At 42.4% G+C, this 15,679-nt stretch overlaps 1 protein-coding gene across 2 annotated transcripts; it reads right to left on the bottom strand.

Annotated features, from left to right (window-relative positions):
* On the bottom strand, positions 1-10,394 carry LOC137086136 (GTPase IMAP family member 8-like). 2 transcript variants are annotated; one of them, XM_067451988.1, is made up of 5 exons: positions 10,220-10,394; positions 9,268-9,957; positions 1,127-1,906; positions 901-1,035; positions 1-736 (listed from the first exon to the last, which is right to left on the bottom strand). In XM_067451988.1, the coding sequence occupies exons 1-5, from the start codon at positions 10,227-10,229 to the stop codon at positions 594-596; spliced, it is 1,758 nt and encodes a 585-aa protein (XP_067308089.1). In that variant the 5' UTR covers positions 10,230-10,394; the 3' UTR covers positions 1-593. The 2 variants fall into 2 exon arrangements, with proteins under 2 accessions (XP_067308089.1, XP_067308088.1); XM_067451987.1 differs by having other exon boundaries at positions 1-739; positions 10,220-10,392.
* Between the last annotated feature and the right edge of the window lie 5,285 nt (positions 10,395-15,679).

Genomic DNA, 15,679 nt, shown 5'->3' with positions numbered 1-15,679 from the left:
AGAAAAATACAGACTTATATACAGATATCTTGTGCACAATCACAAATGTGTACGTCAAAGTTTAACTCTAATATTCTGCACATTTTGAAGGATCTATGAATCTAGCATCTCAATCATGTGAGGTAATTTATACTATATACACTTCTAATCCATTTAATATTACATCTGTTTGCATAAAAAATGTGATTAGGTTCTCAAGATGATTTTTCTTTTTCTTTCCCCAAACAGACTGGTGATTCAGATGTGAATTATTCAGCGGTGAGTTTTGCCTCCATCCCTCCAGCCAGAAGATCTAACAACAGACATCTGTCTGAATACAGTGAAGTGAACTACAGGCCGAAAGACATCATCATTTAAATATCTTCACAAAATGATTTGCCTTAGTGTAAACATTCATTATTGTATCAATGTTGATATTTCAAAGGCATCAGTTACTGTAAATAGATAAACAGAGTTCATCTTCAATTCACAAACACAGTGTTATGGATTAATGACATTAAATAAAAATCTGTTTGTATGGAAATGACATGCATATAGTAATAACTGCATGACAAAAATAAAAACATTTAAACAAGCATCATACTGTGTTATGATTAATCTCTGTCCGGTTCAGTCTTGTCTTGTTCTTCATAGCTGGAAACACTTCCGTAATCTGATAGATGAAGCCTCTGATACCAGTCGTGGACTTTAGCCACAGACCTCTGTATGTCCTCTTCATCAGCACATGAGGACATGTCTGCTACAAGGAAATAAAACAAGCTTTGGTTATCTGATATTCTTGACGTTTTTTTCAAAGGAAACTTGCGTATGTTCGTGACTTGGCAGTTGAATTTGCAATGTTTGTTGGCAGAACAGAACATTTCTAAATTAGTGAATCATTTCATTTTTCCAGCAATTTACCACCGGAATGCAGGCATTTTTGTTTGTACTGGATCCTAGTGTTGTCTACTGCTTCCCGACGGTTCCATTCCCTCTCAAGTGCATGTTTTAGCTGGTGTTTGTTGATAAATAATTCTGAATTTACTTTTCCACTTACTGCAAGAAAAAGCATAATACGGTATTTAAAAATGAGATTAAACCACTGAGACCAAAATAAATTTATTGCAAAAAATAATAATACACATACAATTCAGAGGTAAATCTATGCTTTTTCCTTTTTTGACAGCTCCCTGTTGGTCCATCTGTAGGTCCATTGTTTTAAACAACTCTTTCTTCAAAGCATCACTCCTCACCCATTCTTCATCAAGTAATTTTTTTACATCCTTAACTAGAAGCCACTCAGAGAGGGTTTCTCTTTCTTGATACTTCATTTTCATTCTCTGATGTTCATCACTGCTTTCCAGCAGAGCACTTTCCTTTATCATTTCATCAATCTTCTCCAGTAACTGATTGACTTGTGTGCGATTATCTCTCATGCTCTCAAACAAATGATATCTGTTCCCGCACATTTCAACGAGTCTCACCAGGGCGTTCCCTTCACTTTCAATATGGTACTCAATTGGTTTGTTTCCCAGTGATCCTCCCCATGTGAAGAGCACCATGGTTTTCCTCCAGATATCTTCTCCAAGTGGTCTCATGTTTTCTAATATGACGTCCATCTGCTCTTCTAAAAATGATGTTTCTGCCGGTATTGCCAAGAGGATTGCATTGGGGGAGGAATCCATTGCATTCAAGAGCTCAGTTTCCACTGAATCTGCGTTCAGTTGAGGCGGAAGGAATTTCCACCAGCTTGGCGTGTCCACCACAGTGATCTCTCTTCCATTCACCTCTCCAGATGTTCTGACACATTTGACAGTCTTGTCAAATGAAACATCAGCACCCAAGATGACACTGCCAGCTAATGTCTTGCCTGACAGGACCCAGCCCAGCAGCACAATACACAGAGGTGTAGCACCATGCCCTGCATCTGTTGAAAATAACATATATAAAATATATAGAATTGTAAAATATAATTATAAATAAAACAATATTTCATAGTATTATAATAAAATATGTTATACTTAAAATATTATTTTTTAATAACAAACTGACGACACATTCATTAACTTCACTTGCCTCATTAAAGGCAAGGCGTACACGGTGCGATTTTTGCTGTCGTACGAACTCGCAGACGATTTTTTTTTCTCGGGAGAAATCGCGTGGACATCGTGGATGCTCGTATGGTCGCGGCTCGCACCGTGTGAGAGGAAATACGAGACGAGCCGAGCACGTTAAGAGCACCTCCGGACCTTAAGGCGGGCGTACACTGTGCGAATTCGGACACTCGGAAGGTCGTGAGCAGGGTGCGAACTACGGGGGAGCTAGGGGGAGCTCGGCTCCCCTAAATAAGACATGGGCTCCCCTGAAAACGTGATTTGTGAAATTTTGGGGGGTCTCAAAAATATTGACACTGTGTTATTTTGAGGTGCAATTTCATTTTTATGTAATGTAATCATTGTGGATTATTATTTGTAAAATTGCTAAAAATATATAATTAATTCATGCATGACGGCAGTTTAAATCTAATTCACTTCAATAAAGATAACTATACATGCTGTTCTTGTCATGACCATCAAGGTGTGGTGGCACTGCGGTGCAAATTCCACTCATGTTTAGTACATGTCAACGCAAAGATTCGCAGAAAAAACAAAAACGAATATCCACTTCTTGATCTTGGATTTCTGGAAGAACAGAAAAAGAGGCTGACCTCAAGCCTCTGTGGTCGCTTCTGTGTTAAGGCATGTTATTCCCAATTATGTGTTGTGGCTGGGTTGATATAGGTCTGCGCGACTATCGATTGAATTATGGTATTCTTCTGTAGCCTGACGAGTAACTTCAACCGTTGTTCATGTGAACTCAAAGACAGCCGGATGCTTTGTTTATAGATTTGTGGACTTTTTGACCTATCAATTCTTGTTTTTTTCTTCCTTCATTAAAATCAAAGATGTTCTTCAGTGATTGTAAATTGTATATTAAGAGTCTCCGCAATGCATTAAGCAATAGATTGACGCGTTCGTCTGTGTGTGAAGGAATATACACGTCCTCTTTTGTCCCCGGAAAAGTGGGCTCCCCCAAAGGCCACAGTATAGTTCGAACACTGGTCGTGAGATATTGCAGACGCTACGAGTCATTTAATTTGATCATCGCATCAAATCAGCTGGTACACGGCACGACTGTTTGCACCGCGAGCCGGCCGCGATCACACGAGTTTTCATGTAACACAGACACCGGAGCTTTCAATGTTGCTGCTATAGCTTTAGATACAAAAAAATAAAGAAAAAAGATGTGAAAATGATTTGTTGAAAAGCAGAGAACAGCCATTCCTTTTAACCGAAACAACCAGAGGGAGAGAGAAGAGTGCACGTGAGAGAGAGAAAGTGTGTGTGTGTGTGTGTGTGTGTGTGTGTGTGTGAACGCAGTATGTGGCAGCCACTGAGCTAATAATAGTCATATAGATTGAGCCTATGTGACGTGCTTGTGCATGATTTGGCTATAGGGGACAGCCATATGTTGGTAAAAATCGGGCCGACTCCCCGAACTTTTTAAACATGTTTAAAAATGATCGTAAGGTCGGGAGGTGCTCTAAACGTGCTCGGCTCGTCTCGTATTTCCTCTCACACGGTGCGAGCCGCGACCATACGAGCATCCACGATGTCCACGCGATTTCTCCTGAGAAAAAAAAATCGTCTGCGAGTTCGTACGACAGCAAAAATCGCACCGTGTACGCCCGCCTTTACGATCATTAAACATGTTTAAAAAGTTCGGGGAGTCGGCCCGATTTTCACCAGCATATGGCTGTCCCCTATTGCCAAATCATGCACAAGCACGTCACATAGGCTCAATCTATATGACTATTATTAGCTCAGTGGCTGCCACATACTGAGTTCTCTCTCTCACACACACACACACTTTCTCTCTCTCTCTCACGTGCACTCTTCTCTCTCCCTCTGGTTGTTTCGGTTTAAAGGAATGGCTTTTCTCTGCTTTTCAACAAATCATTTTCACACCTTTGTTCTTTATTTTTTGTATCTAAAGCTATAGCAGCAACATTGAAAGCTCCGGTGTCTGTGTTACATGAAAACTCGTGTGATCGCGGCCGGCTCGCGGTGCAAACAGTCGTGCCGTGTACCAGCTGATTTGATGCGATGATCAAATTAAATGACTCGTAGTGTCTGCAATATCTCACAACCTTCCGAGTGTCCGAATTCGCACAGTGTACGCCCGCCTTTAGAGACTTTAGTATATTGTCACTGTCATGTCTTGATTAGTTTAAAGCTACACTGTGTAACTTTTTTTGTTTACTCTTAGCTATAAACACTTAGTTCTTTCAAAAATATATGTGCTCATTAATGTTTATTTACTTCTTTCAAGTAATAAAGTATTCTCGTAAGTTTATAATATGCCATTGAAAATACATACGGGTGAGGGGTTCGAATGCCAGTCGCCATGTTCCCCCTCCATCTTGAAAGTACATTAGCCAAAGAGGGACATACCCGTCAATTCACGCTTCGCCTTTCAACATACTGATAACGTAGCCTACTGCCTTAATTTATTTATTTATTTATTTTGGTCCATATTGTGAGAAAAAAATAGAAGTAGGCCCATTTTGTGTTAAACAAGTAGTTTTTAGATAATTCTGCTCTTACTTTTTATTGAGACGGACATTATTATTGCAGTGTTCTGACATTATAATCATAATTATAGACCTAAAATTCCTTGTTTAATCGGGCTAAATGTTTTTAAATAGTGAGGAGTAATCTATCTATTAATTTATTATGCAGTGTGTCGATTATGCATTATGAAATTGTTGGGGGGAGGGGCAAATTAACGTAATATCAATTTAATAATAAAAGTAGGCCTACTCTAATAATAATAATAATAATAATTGTATACATAAATTCTTAATCCTCTTGATATCAATAGCTGATGCATTTACCTCTCTATAATACACCATGGTCTATCGTCACCACAGGGTTTTATTGCGCATTTTTCACCTGTACAGTGGCCCTCATTTATCAAAAGTGCGTACACCAAATTACCAGCGTACACCTTGCGTACACCTTGCGTACACCCAAACCCACGGTGACTTTGAGATTTATCAATATGGACGTTGGCGTACGGCACGCTCAAATCCTACGCCAGCTCAGGAGGTGGTGTACGCACGTTTGAGAAAAACAATTCCTAACACCACAAAACGCACTGAACAAAGATCTGCTATATTATGACCCACTGTAAAAAACAAAAACAACATAGTAATTATAAACTTCTGTGTTTATTTTGTGCAACGTATTCAATGTTTAATTTGTGTGACTATAGGCTACCAAAGCATTTGAGGCATTCCTCCAGTTGCGAGTCTGTACGGCAGCTGCGCACGGACTGGGACTGAATAATTCAGACTGACAAAATAATTAAAATTACATTCTTCTTCTAAATAACAATAAGCGTCATTAATAATAAAAATCATAAAAATATAATAAAAAAGAATCTTACAAATTGTCATGCAATTATTAATGTGAATGAATGGTACTCCACATCACATCATCATATTGTACACCCCAATACATGTGCCGTGATACGAAATTAAATGCTAATTGTTTCAAAACATGTGCTGTAAAATAATGCACTGTGAGGTAGGCATAAGTTATCATCCAAACAGCTTTAAACTGCTGGAATGCGCTTCTCAACCTCCACACTATTAACAGTACTCGTAATTTGGGTCCATATTCGTTTTTTTTTTGGGTGCCTTTAATCCCACTCTTTAAACTCCCAAATAAAACAATTTCGCTTTTTTCCACTTCCCTGGTGATCGGCTCGATGGGCGCTTCTCAATCATCTCACTAGTTAAGTAATCAGGGCACTGATCAGGGAGTCATCCCATTGAATTATGTCCTAATCAGTGCCCTGACTAGTGGACTAGTAAGATGATTGAGAAGCGCCCGATCTCCACGTCGGTGAAGTTTTGCTTCTTTGGCGTCTTCCGTGTATCCATGGCGTAAAATGAGGGCGTGGGGGAGGCGGAGACTTGAATATATAGGGGCGTGTTATTCTAATGACGATCGTTTTCAGTCGCTGCATTTATCAAGGGCAGGTATTGCGTACACCTGAATTGCAGAGGTGCGCAGAGCTTCATGAATCAGGCGGTGAGAGGAGTGTAAGCATAATCTTACGCCAACATATACGCCCGTTTCTACGCAAGATTGATAAATGAGGGCCAGTGTGAGCACATCAATCGTGAGCTTTGACTTTACATCGCATGCGATCTACTCGTACAGTGTGAGTAGGTAACCTTGCTGAAATCGCATAGAAATCGCACAGTGTATGCCTAGCTTTAGTTTATTGTTAGGTGGCATTAATATTAAAGGTGCACTGTAGTATTTTTGCAGTAAAATATCCAAAAAACACTATTCTGGTGTTATATATTTTGTTCAGTTGAGTACCTTAAATATTTCAAATGTTTCCAACTATTTGTAAATTGTGAGAAAATTGCTATTTTAACCAAGGACCCGGGACGTGTCAGCATAGCGTTTGAGGGAGGGACACACACTTAAATGTCTCTAATATGATAAACAGAGCTGCTTTACCTTATAATCATAACCAGAAACGCAGAAATACTGCAGGCGCCCGGCGAATGTGTCCCGTCTCGTCATAATAAAAGTCCCAGTGTTCGTGAGCCGTGTGTTTGTGTAACAATTGCTCCAGCGGCCGTGCTCAGCTCTACAACACTCGGTCCTGCTCTGCTTTACACTACAGTAACGTTAATAACCGCATCCATCAACATGATTTCTGCCAGAGTCCTATTTTCCACCGGCTGTGAGGTGAAGACCACATGTCCCAGGATACTGCGCTCACACTTGGCGTCATCAAACTACGCCTTTGTTTTGAATAGGCGCCCTCCAGTGGACGGAAAGTTGCATAGTCCACTTTTAATGTGTAGTGTGTTTTTAGTCATTTTTGGTGTTTATTTAAAGTATCTATCGTTCATCCTGTGTCACATCATCTAATTTTGGATTAAATTTACAACCACTGTGACAGAACAATGAACCAAAAGAATGGATTAATACAGCAAAGAGGAAATAATCATGGATATACCTGTTGCTAATGAGGACATAGGCAGCCCTAATCTGGATCTAGAGTTTTTTTTTTCTTGTTGCTGCTGCTGCCCCATCTACCCAATTTCTCAGTTATTGTACTTCCACTCTCAATTGCCTACTGTTGTTCTGTCTGCTCTTTTTGTCAATTGCGTTTATTGTTTTTTGTTTATTGTAAAGTGTCCTTGAGCTCTGGAAAGGCGCTATATAAATAAAACATTATTATTATTATTATTATTATTATTAGAGCCCAGCCAGCCGTCAGCAATGTCTGCATCAGATCAGAAAGAAGCCTGAATCCACCACAAAGCTCTAGCCAGTGTGTTTGAGCACTTCACAGTGTCTGACCAGGTGCGTAAGCCAGCAACAGCATCCATCATCTAAGGTTTAGTAGGGTTTGTCTGGATGGTTTGGAGCTCCACCCTTTGCTGAGGTTGGTGCTATGAGCTGATTGTCTGATGAATTATTATTTGATAAACTGGAAGGTTTCAAGGTCTCCAGTCTCCACTGGTCCTATCTCATCCCAAGATGCCTTCCTTGCCACTAGTTCAGTCCAGTCCCAAGTTGTTGTTGTTGGTTCATCCCAGTTCCAAATCACCTTCGACATCATTGTCTCTGCCCAGCTCCATCATTGCAAATGTTCCAAAATGTAAACAACGTCTCTCATCAGCTCCACCTTGGTCCCAAATTCACCATGGATTCCATCATCTCTCACCATCATCTCTTAGGCTCCACTGGGCTCCCTGATCCCTCTGGCTTCACCTTGGTCAATAATCTCTCTAGCTCCACATCAGACTCCTGATTCTCCAGCTGCACCTTGATCCTCCACCTCACTGGCTCCACCAGAATCCTCCTTTCCTCCAATTACACCATTGTCCTCAGTTGCACCAACTCTGCCCCAGTCTGCCAAGCCCATGTCTTCACCTCGGTCACACATACCTGAGGCTTCACCTTGGCCCTCCAGTTCTTCAGTATCATCCTGGGTCTTCATTTTCTCTGCTCCATCTGGGTCTCCACTTTGCAGAGTTCAGCCAGACTCCAGCCATGGATCAGAAGTCGTAGCCCGAGTCTGCCACAAAGCAGGGGGCCATTGTGTTTTACAGAGGCCAGTGTCACCCAGAAGCCCATGCACATTGCAGAGTCTGACCAGGTGCATGAGCCGACAATAGCATCCATTTCTAGGACATATTAGTGAAGTTTGTCGGCATGGTTTGCATCCACAATCTTGTTGCTGAGGTTGGTGCTATGAGCTGGGTTTCTGACGAATTTTTATTATTTGATGAGCTGGATTATGAGATATTTCAAGATCTCCAATCTTCACTGGTCCTGTCTAGTCCTAAGTCGTCTTACTCGCCGCTGGTTTGTTCCGGTCCCAATTTGTCATTGTCTCTGCTGGTTAAGCCCAGTTCCAAGTCGCCTTCATCACCACTGGTTCAGCCCTACCTCAAGCCCTTATTGCCCATCTCAAAATTAATTTCACCATTACTGGCTCTGCCCATCTCAAAGTCACTTTTGTCGTCATCCTCTCTGTGCAAATCCAAGTCTTTGTTGTCGTAGATGGTACCCCACAGCCTCCGTCTCCCATTAGCTTTTACTGCTCCCTTGACTCTAACATGGGTAGTTCTTGCCTACACTTTAATAAGTACTGTGAATCAGGACATACTTATTTTTTCACATACTGTTTTCCACCTACTATAGCAGAGAATTATGCGATTTCGGATACAGCCTCTGGCTCCACGTTCTTATCTAGAACCTCCTCCCTCCCTCTTCAGCTACACTTTACGGTGCAAGGATGTGCCTTTCTCAGGAGAGATGTAATGTCAGGGTCACATCTAGTTTAGTTTATTACATTCTGTTTGGTTTGATTGACATTCTTTGCCTGAATTCTCATTTGTTACCATGGTCTCTAATTAGTTTCGGACCTTTTTCCTGTTCAGTTGACTGCCATCCTTGTTCATTGTTCACTGTCCTTAATGTGTAGTGTTTTATAATATGTGTTTTTTTTAAATAAAGTATCCATTGTTCATTCTGCATCACGCATCTCCTCTTAACTACACAGCCTTTGCGACAAATTGTTCTAGTTGTCTACATGTTACATAGAGCTGATTGCAATGTTAACAACAACTAATCACTTTTATACATTACAATGCATGGTTATATTGAGTAAAATAACGTGACCAAACTAAAATTGGAGACTGACCTGCACTTTGAATTTCTTCCAGTTTTCTTCTCTTTTCCAAAACTTGACGTTCTCTGGCAGCTGCTTTCTCTTCCACATTTTTCATTTTAATCTCCAAATCCTTCATCCTTGTTGCATCAACTTTAAAAAAGTGGCCTTTGTTTTCATCTAAAAGTTTCTCTATCTGCCTAAAGAGTTCTTTTGTCTGGGAACCGTCTGTATTCAGGTTAGTGTCAAAGCCAACATATCGGTTTCCACATTTTTGAGTAAGCTTGTTCAAATTTTCCCCTTCAAGGTCTACATGATGCTCTATAGTTTTGTCACCCAAATGTTCGAGTTTTGTGAAGACTATTATGGTTTGATTCCAGATGTCATCACCAATGAACTGCACGTGATCCTCGGCTACTTTCCTGTGCTTCTCTGAGAAAGCAAAATCCGCCTCTATCACCAGGAGGAAAACATGAGGTCCCGGCGCACAGATATTGGTGCTCATAAGAAGCTCCGCTTTCAGACGCTCTGGGGTGTCACATAACTGATAACACTTCCACCAGCCTGGGGTGTCCACGAGAAGGATTTTCCTGCCCTCTACATTTCCTTCCATCTTCACACACTGTGTAGTTATTTGGTCAGATTCATATTTAACATTTAAAAAGGAGTTTGCCACTTTACTCTTTCCACTCCGATGTCCTCCTAATAACACTACTCGCAGTTCTGTAAGACAAAAGCAAGAAGAGGATGACAAAGTATTGACTTTTATTTATATACTATATATTAATATTTGAACTAATTATCTAGTAAACATTATATTTATATTTTTAATAGATTTTTATGAAAATTATTTTAAAGTGTTTGATCAAAAATTAAAAGCATATTTTCACAAATAATAATACTAAATGTAATAATATTAGTAATAATAATAGGATGAGAAAGACGAATCACCACATTCTACAATTCTTCATTTGATCTCTCTTACCGTCTGCCATTGTAAAAGCCGAATCACATATCTTGCTTGAAGTAATAATATCCTTCTCAGCGATCAATTCTCCTCAGTCCTTTTTTAGGTTTTTACTGCAGGTTCAAAAAATGTGTTCATGAAGATGGTTTCATTTCATTGTGAAAGTTTGAACTACTGTGAGGGAGAAACTAAACTGATGCGTGTCTGGACAATCACTGTTTAGATCAAGAAGGAATCTGGACAAACCGGTAATGGGTAAAATACAAACACCTTTTTTCCTCAAGCCTCCAATCTGTAAATATACTAACAGTGGCCCAGAAACAGAAAGTGATACAAATTATGCTTTTGTTATAGTATTTAATAAAACGCTTTTCTCAGCTTTTTGTTCAAAATGTTGCTTTTTTAAATAAAAATAAAACTATAAATAATAATAAAAAACACCATTCAAATGTTGATAAAATACATTGCACAAGGCTAGAATAAAACATATTTTTTTCTTCATCTCCTGTCTTTTTTCTTCTTATTTTTTTTAAAGCAGAGGCTCTGTTCCTTCTTTATATATTGCATGTACAGATATTCATACTAAATATTCTGGGGGTCATGAAAGTTTTGTGAATATTATCAAAAATGCTGGTAGTGGCTAGCTGCTTTGTTCAAAAATGCTGGCAGAGAAAGAGTTTGTCTCCCTCGATGACCTGACTGTCTTTGGGAAGACTTTGGAAGAAGATGTCACAGAGTGACTTAATGTGGCGGAACCTAAAATGGCGGAACCTAAAATGGCCATGTCCATGAAACACGCGATCAGTTCCGGTAACTCCGGGCAACTGAAAGGGAGGATTATTAAGAACAGGTGTGCGAATGGACGTGGCGATTGATGGTTGGACAATTCAGAGAAAAGGAGGCATATAAATAAGGTAACCGGAGAACAGCAAGGAGGTGAAGTTGATTCCGGCCAACGCTGCAGGGTGGGTGAAGTTTATCCCGGCAAATGCCGTGGGCGAGATGGAGCGATTGGTGGGTTGGAGGGACGGATTGAGGTGGATGGTACAGACTGGGCGAAGTGGAAACAGAGTACTGGGCTGAAGAAAACACGGAGTTAAGTGTTTGAAGCATTCCCTTGTTGAAGCAACTGTGTTGATATGTATTATTACTGCCTTGAAGAGATTGTTTACATTGAGAAGTCATTGGGAACGTATTGAGAAGAGGAAGGAGTGTGCTCAAAGGTCGTGGTCTTGACGTTTCCATATGATCATCTTCTGCACCGACCCTTTCCACGATCCAGGACCTATTTCCCGGCCCAACGTGGTGATCCTGACCCTAATTCACAGAGAGTGTGTGTGGAGTACAGTGGGTGAGTCTTTTTGATGTGTGTCCACCTGAAGAATTATAGTGTTGTGCTGTGCAAACGTTGTCAGCGATCCCTCCCCAGGCCGAGGAGGAAGCCCTGCATTAGAGGAAGTGAATTGGTGACGATGGGCGATTGTTGCATATATATGTATATACACCCGACTGTGACTCGTCAACCCCTTTCCCCCACCTGGTGGTGGCGGGCAACTGTATGAAGTAAGAGCTTGCTGTGAATAGTGTGTGGAGTATAAAAGGACGGGAAGTTTGAATTGGCTGGTGCGTAGAAGGAGCTTATACGCTGTCTCTGTATGATCATATGTCTGTGAAGTGCTTTCAGGACTGAGCCAACGGCTCTGCGTCATCGTGGGACTGTTCTACTATGTGTGGGAAGTCAACGTCAACGTGTTCCTTAGAAGTCTGTCCTAGTGAGGAAGGCTGGAAGTCCGCTGTGTGTAAACACACTAAAGCTAAGAGCCCAGTGTACTGCCCTGTATACTCACCTACACGTCTAAAGCTAAGAGCCCAGTGTACCGCCTGTATACTCACCTGTATGCCTAAAGCTAAGAGCCCAGTATACCGCCTGTATACTCACCTGTACGTCCCAAAGCTAAGAGCCCAGTGTACTGTCCTGTATACTCACCTACACGTCTAAAGCTAAGAGCCCAGTGTACCGCCTGTATACTCACCTGTACGTCCCAAAGCTAAGAGCCCAGTGTACTGTCCTGTATACTCACCTACACGTCTAAAGCTAAGAGCCCAGTGTACCGCCTGTATACTCACCTGTATGCCTAAAGCTAAGAGCCCAGTGTACCGCCTGTATACTCACCTGTATGCCCAAAGCTAAGAGCCCAGTGTACCGCCTGTATACTCACCTGTATGTCCAAAGCTAAGAGCCCAGTGTACTGTCCTGTATACTCACCTGCACGTCTAAAGCTAAGAGCCCAGTGTACCGCCTGTATACTCACCTGTACGCCAAAGCTAAGAGCCCAGTGTACCGTCTGTATACTCCCCTGCACGTCCAAAGCTAAGAGCCCAGTGTACTGTCCTGTATACTCACCTGCACGTCCAAAGCTAAGAGCCCAGTGTACTGTCCTGTATACTCACCTGTACGCCCAAGACTAAGAGTCCAGTGTACCGTCTGTATATTCACCTGTAAGCCTAGGCTTGTACGAAGAAGAGAGAGAGCTGGGAAGATCCGTTGAGAGTCAGAAGTGACTCAGATCCCAAGGCCCCAGTCCTAGAGGGCCGGTTCCCCTTTTTTTTAGTATCCCTTTCTCCCCTCCTTTCCTATAACCTTTTTAAATTAATAAACATTGGTTTTAACCTACCCGTCCTCGTCTCTCCGGTCATTGGGGTGTTTCTGGGACCTCCTCGGGGTGGAAACTGAGGGAGGAGCGAGACCGGCGCTGGAGGCGGTCCGCTCCGGCCTGTGACAAAAACATGAGGAAAGACTCCTTGCTTTAAGATCTCAGGAGAGGATTATTAAACAACTCAACAAAAAAAAAAACTACCATCTTTACTTTTTTTTATTAACCAGTTTGACTTAATTTATTTCAAATGTCTACTAAAGTTATGATTGAGAATTGTACTGTAGTGTCTAATCATTTCATCAGACGGTTGTTAACCCTCATCTTGTTTTCTTTTGTGTAGGCTATGCCATCTTGCAAAACCAGTTCAGCTGCCCAGTCAGAAAGTGATCCACCTTTAAACTAGTTCATTGTATTGTTTTTAGTATACCAACAGTGTCTGTCACTTGTTATCCACTGGTACAACAATTATTTGATGTTCCAAAGTTTTTACATAATATCACACTGTAGTGGACAGCAGAATTCCAGGGCCCAGTTTATGGCCGGGCCCCTCTTTGCCCATAACAGTGGACAAAGGTTTGCTCCATTTTGATTGGATCTTGTTGGACTAGCACAAACAAGATGTCCAACCCATCAGATAAAGATGCTTGGACAACATCCAGACACCTCTTTGAGGGCAAGAAGAAGACCTCTAGTACCAAGCCCAGGAAGGACAGGACTTCTCATTGGTCCACATGCAGTTTCTGCCCTTCACCCATCTAGAGACGGATCCCTAATGTCCTGATTTGTGACGGCCATAAACATTCCTCAGGACCTCAGCAGTAGTGGGTTAAACAAAGAAAGACCAAAACTGATCCATCCAAATCCATTCACAACTATGTTTGGAAACCTTAAGACTGATGTAAACTACACATATCCATCTCATACTTATTCAGAGAAATAAGTATTTTCAGTGACAGCTATTTGTAATGCAACATCTTCCACAAATTCAGCTGTTAATGAACAAATGAATGAACACATGACAGTTCAATCTTTTTCCATCATGTTTGGTGTCTATTTGTTTAGTACATTGCCAAGGGTATTCTGATTGTGGTTTGGAAAATGAGAAATGCATTGATGAACTTGAAAGACCCTTTAAAGACTTCTAACTGTGTACAGTATGCAAATGAGTTCCACAGGGGAAAGAAGGGTGGGCCACACTGTGTGCCCTCTCTTATGCCAGCAGCCAGTAGCAACACTGTAATGGAGAAGCGCCAAATTGTAATCTCCTCCTGTTCGGAAAAGGGTAAAGGTACCCTTTCAATAGACATTCCTTGTTCTGAGTCTGTCCGCTGAGGATTAGACTGTGACAGAGCAGTCAGGTTCTGAGTCTCCATGCGAGAATCAAACAGTTCACCAAGTTCTGAGTCTGTCTGCCGAGGATTAGACTGTGACAGAGCAACCAAGTTCTGAGCCTCTGGTTTAACCAGAGAGACAACACAAGATCCGAGGATCTGAATCTACAGCTTGTGAGGCAGCAACAGATACGACAACGTTGTGAGCCTCCAGCCTGTGAGGAAAGAGACATTAACCAACACTACGTTCAGAGTTTTATTCGAGCGAGACGACTACATCACGTCCAGAGTCTCCATGCTAAAGAGACCAGAGCAGATTGACCTACTTTTGAGTGTCTGGTCCAAAGAGGCAGAAGACACACAGAGACATTTGCAACAAGGTTAAGCTCAGGAGAGCAACCCTTCACTTCAAGGTTCCTTCATCTGCGTGTTTCAGATCAAGGACCTTCTGCACCTACTTCAGGGCCTCATCTGCGTGTTCCAGATTTTAGGACCCTTTGGTGCCCCAGGAGATCAGCATCCCACAGATCTTCGTGTTCAAGGCTTTTGAAACGGATTCCAGCTCCTTTCTTCACTGCACTGTCTCCCAGCAAAACCATTGTAAGAAGTCATCACCATCGGACTGCTTACTCAACCACGTGGAACGTAAATATCACTTCCCTTTCGAAAGGGAACTCGCGCTGCGTCAGCTGACGCTACGGGGAACGCCTTCAGCGTGACAGGTGTCTGAAATCGCTATCAAATCACAATCCTACTGACCGTCGGCAGCTGGTGATGTCATCACCGTGCGACCAGGAAGTATAAAAAGGCACCGTGCCAACATGACAACATCCTTTCGTCTTCAGGGACTGTTTTGTCTGGTTCGCTAGAAAACCTTTCTAAAGTGAAATGAAGTGCACACGTAAATCCAAGGGAGCGTACAGGACGTACGTTGATCCGTGTCCCAGGTTTCTCACGCCTGGGGACACGCACACCCTTTTGTGTGCTCTGCCTGGGGGAAGAGCACGCGCGGGAGGTTCTCGAGGGGGCTTCCTGCGCAAACTGCGAGCGTTTTCCGACTGAGGACGTTCCGCTCTCGCTTGGCCTTTTTCTCGAGGGAAGAAGAGCCAGCATTTGGGAGCGGCCCCGCTCATGCCGAGGCTGAGCGGCGCCGTTTGTCCTGGGGCTCCCAGATGGATCTGGCTCATCGTCTGGAGAACACAGTGCTCACGGACGATCAGCCAGGTCGCGAGAGCAGGCGGACGGAGGAGGAGTCGGATGGAGACTCCTCCTCTTCGTCAGCCTGTGCTTTTCCAGTCGATCAGAGGATGGCTGTGGATGAGGAGGAAAATGAGGCTGAGGCCAAATCCTCCCAGCCATCCTGCCCCGTGTATGGTACCCCCTGATGCGATGGCTGAGTGGCGCACCACGGATCTCTCTCTCCGCATAGCAGTCACCATCGGACAGTCGATGGCGGCTATGGTCGCCACGGAGAGGCATCGATGGCTAAA

This window comes from Pseudorasbora parva, chromosome 1 (genome assembly GCF_024679245.1).
Source record: "Pseudorasbora parva isolate DD20220531a chromosome 1, ASM2467924v1, whole genome shotgun sequence".
In the NCBI taxonomy this organism is placed as follows: domain Eukaryota; kingdom Metazoa; phylum Chordata; class Actinopteri; order Cypriniformes; family Gobionidae; genus Pseudorasbora; species Pseudorasbora parva.
This window is presented reverse-complemented; position numbering and strand designations above follow the sequence as displayed.

Coding starts and splice junctions, on each gene's coding strand:
- LOC137086136 (XM_067451987.1), bottom strand. Junction 1,907..9,267: donor GGAAGAAATTCAAAGTGCAG/GTCAGTCTCCAA, acceptor TATTTTCAACAG/ATGCAGGGCATGGTGCTACA. Junction 1,036..1,126: donor CATAGATTTACCTCTGAATT/GTATGTGTATTA, acceptor TTTTTCTTGCAG/TAAGTGGAAAAGTAAATTCA.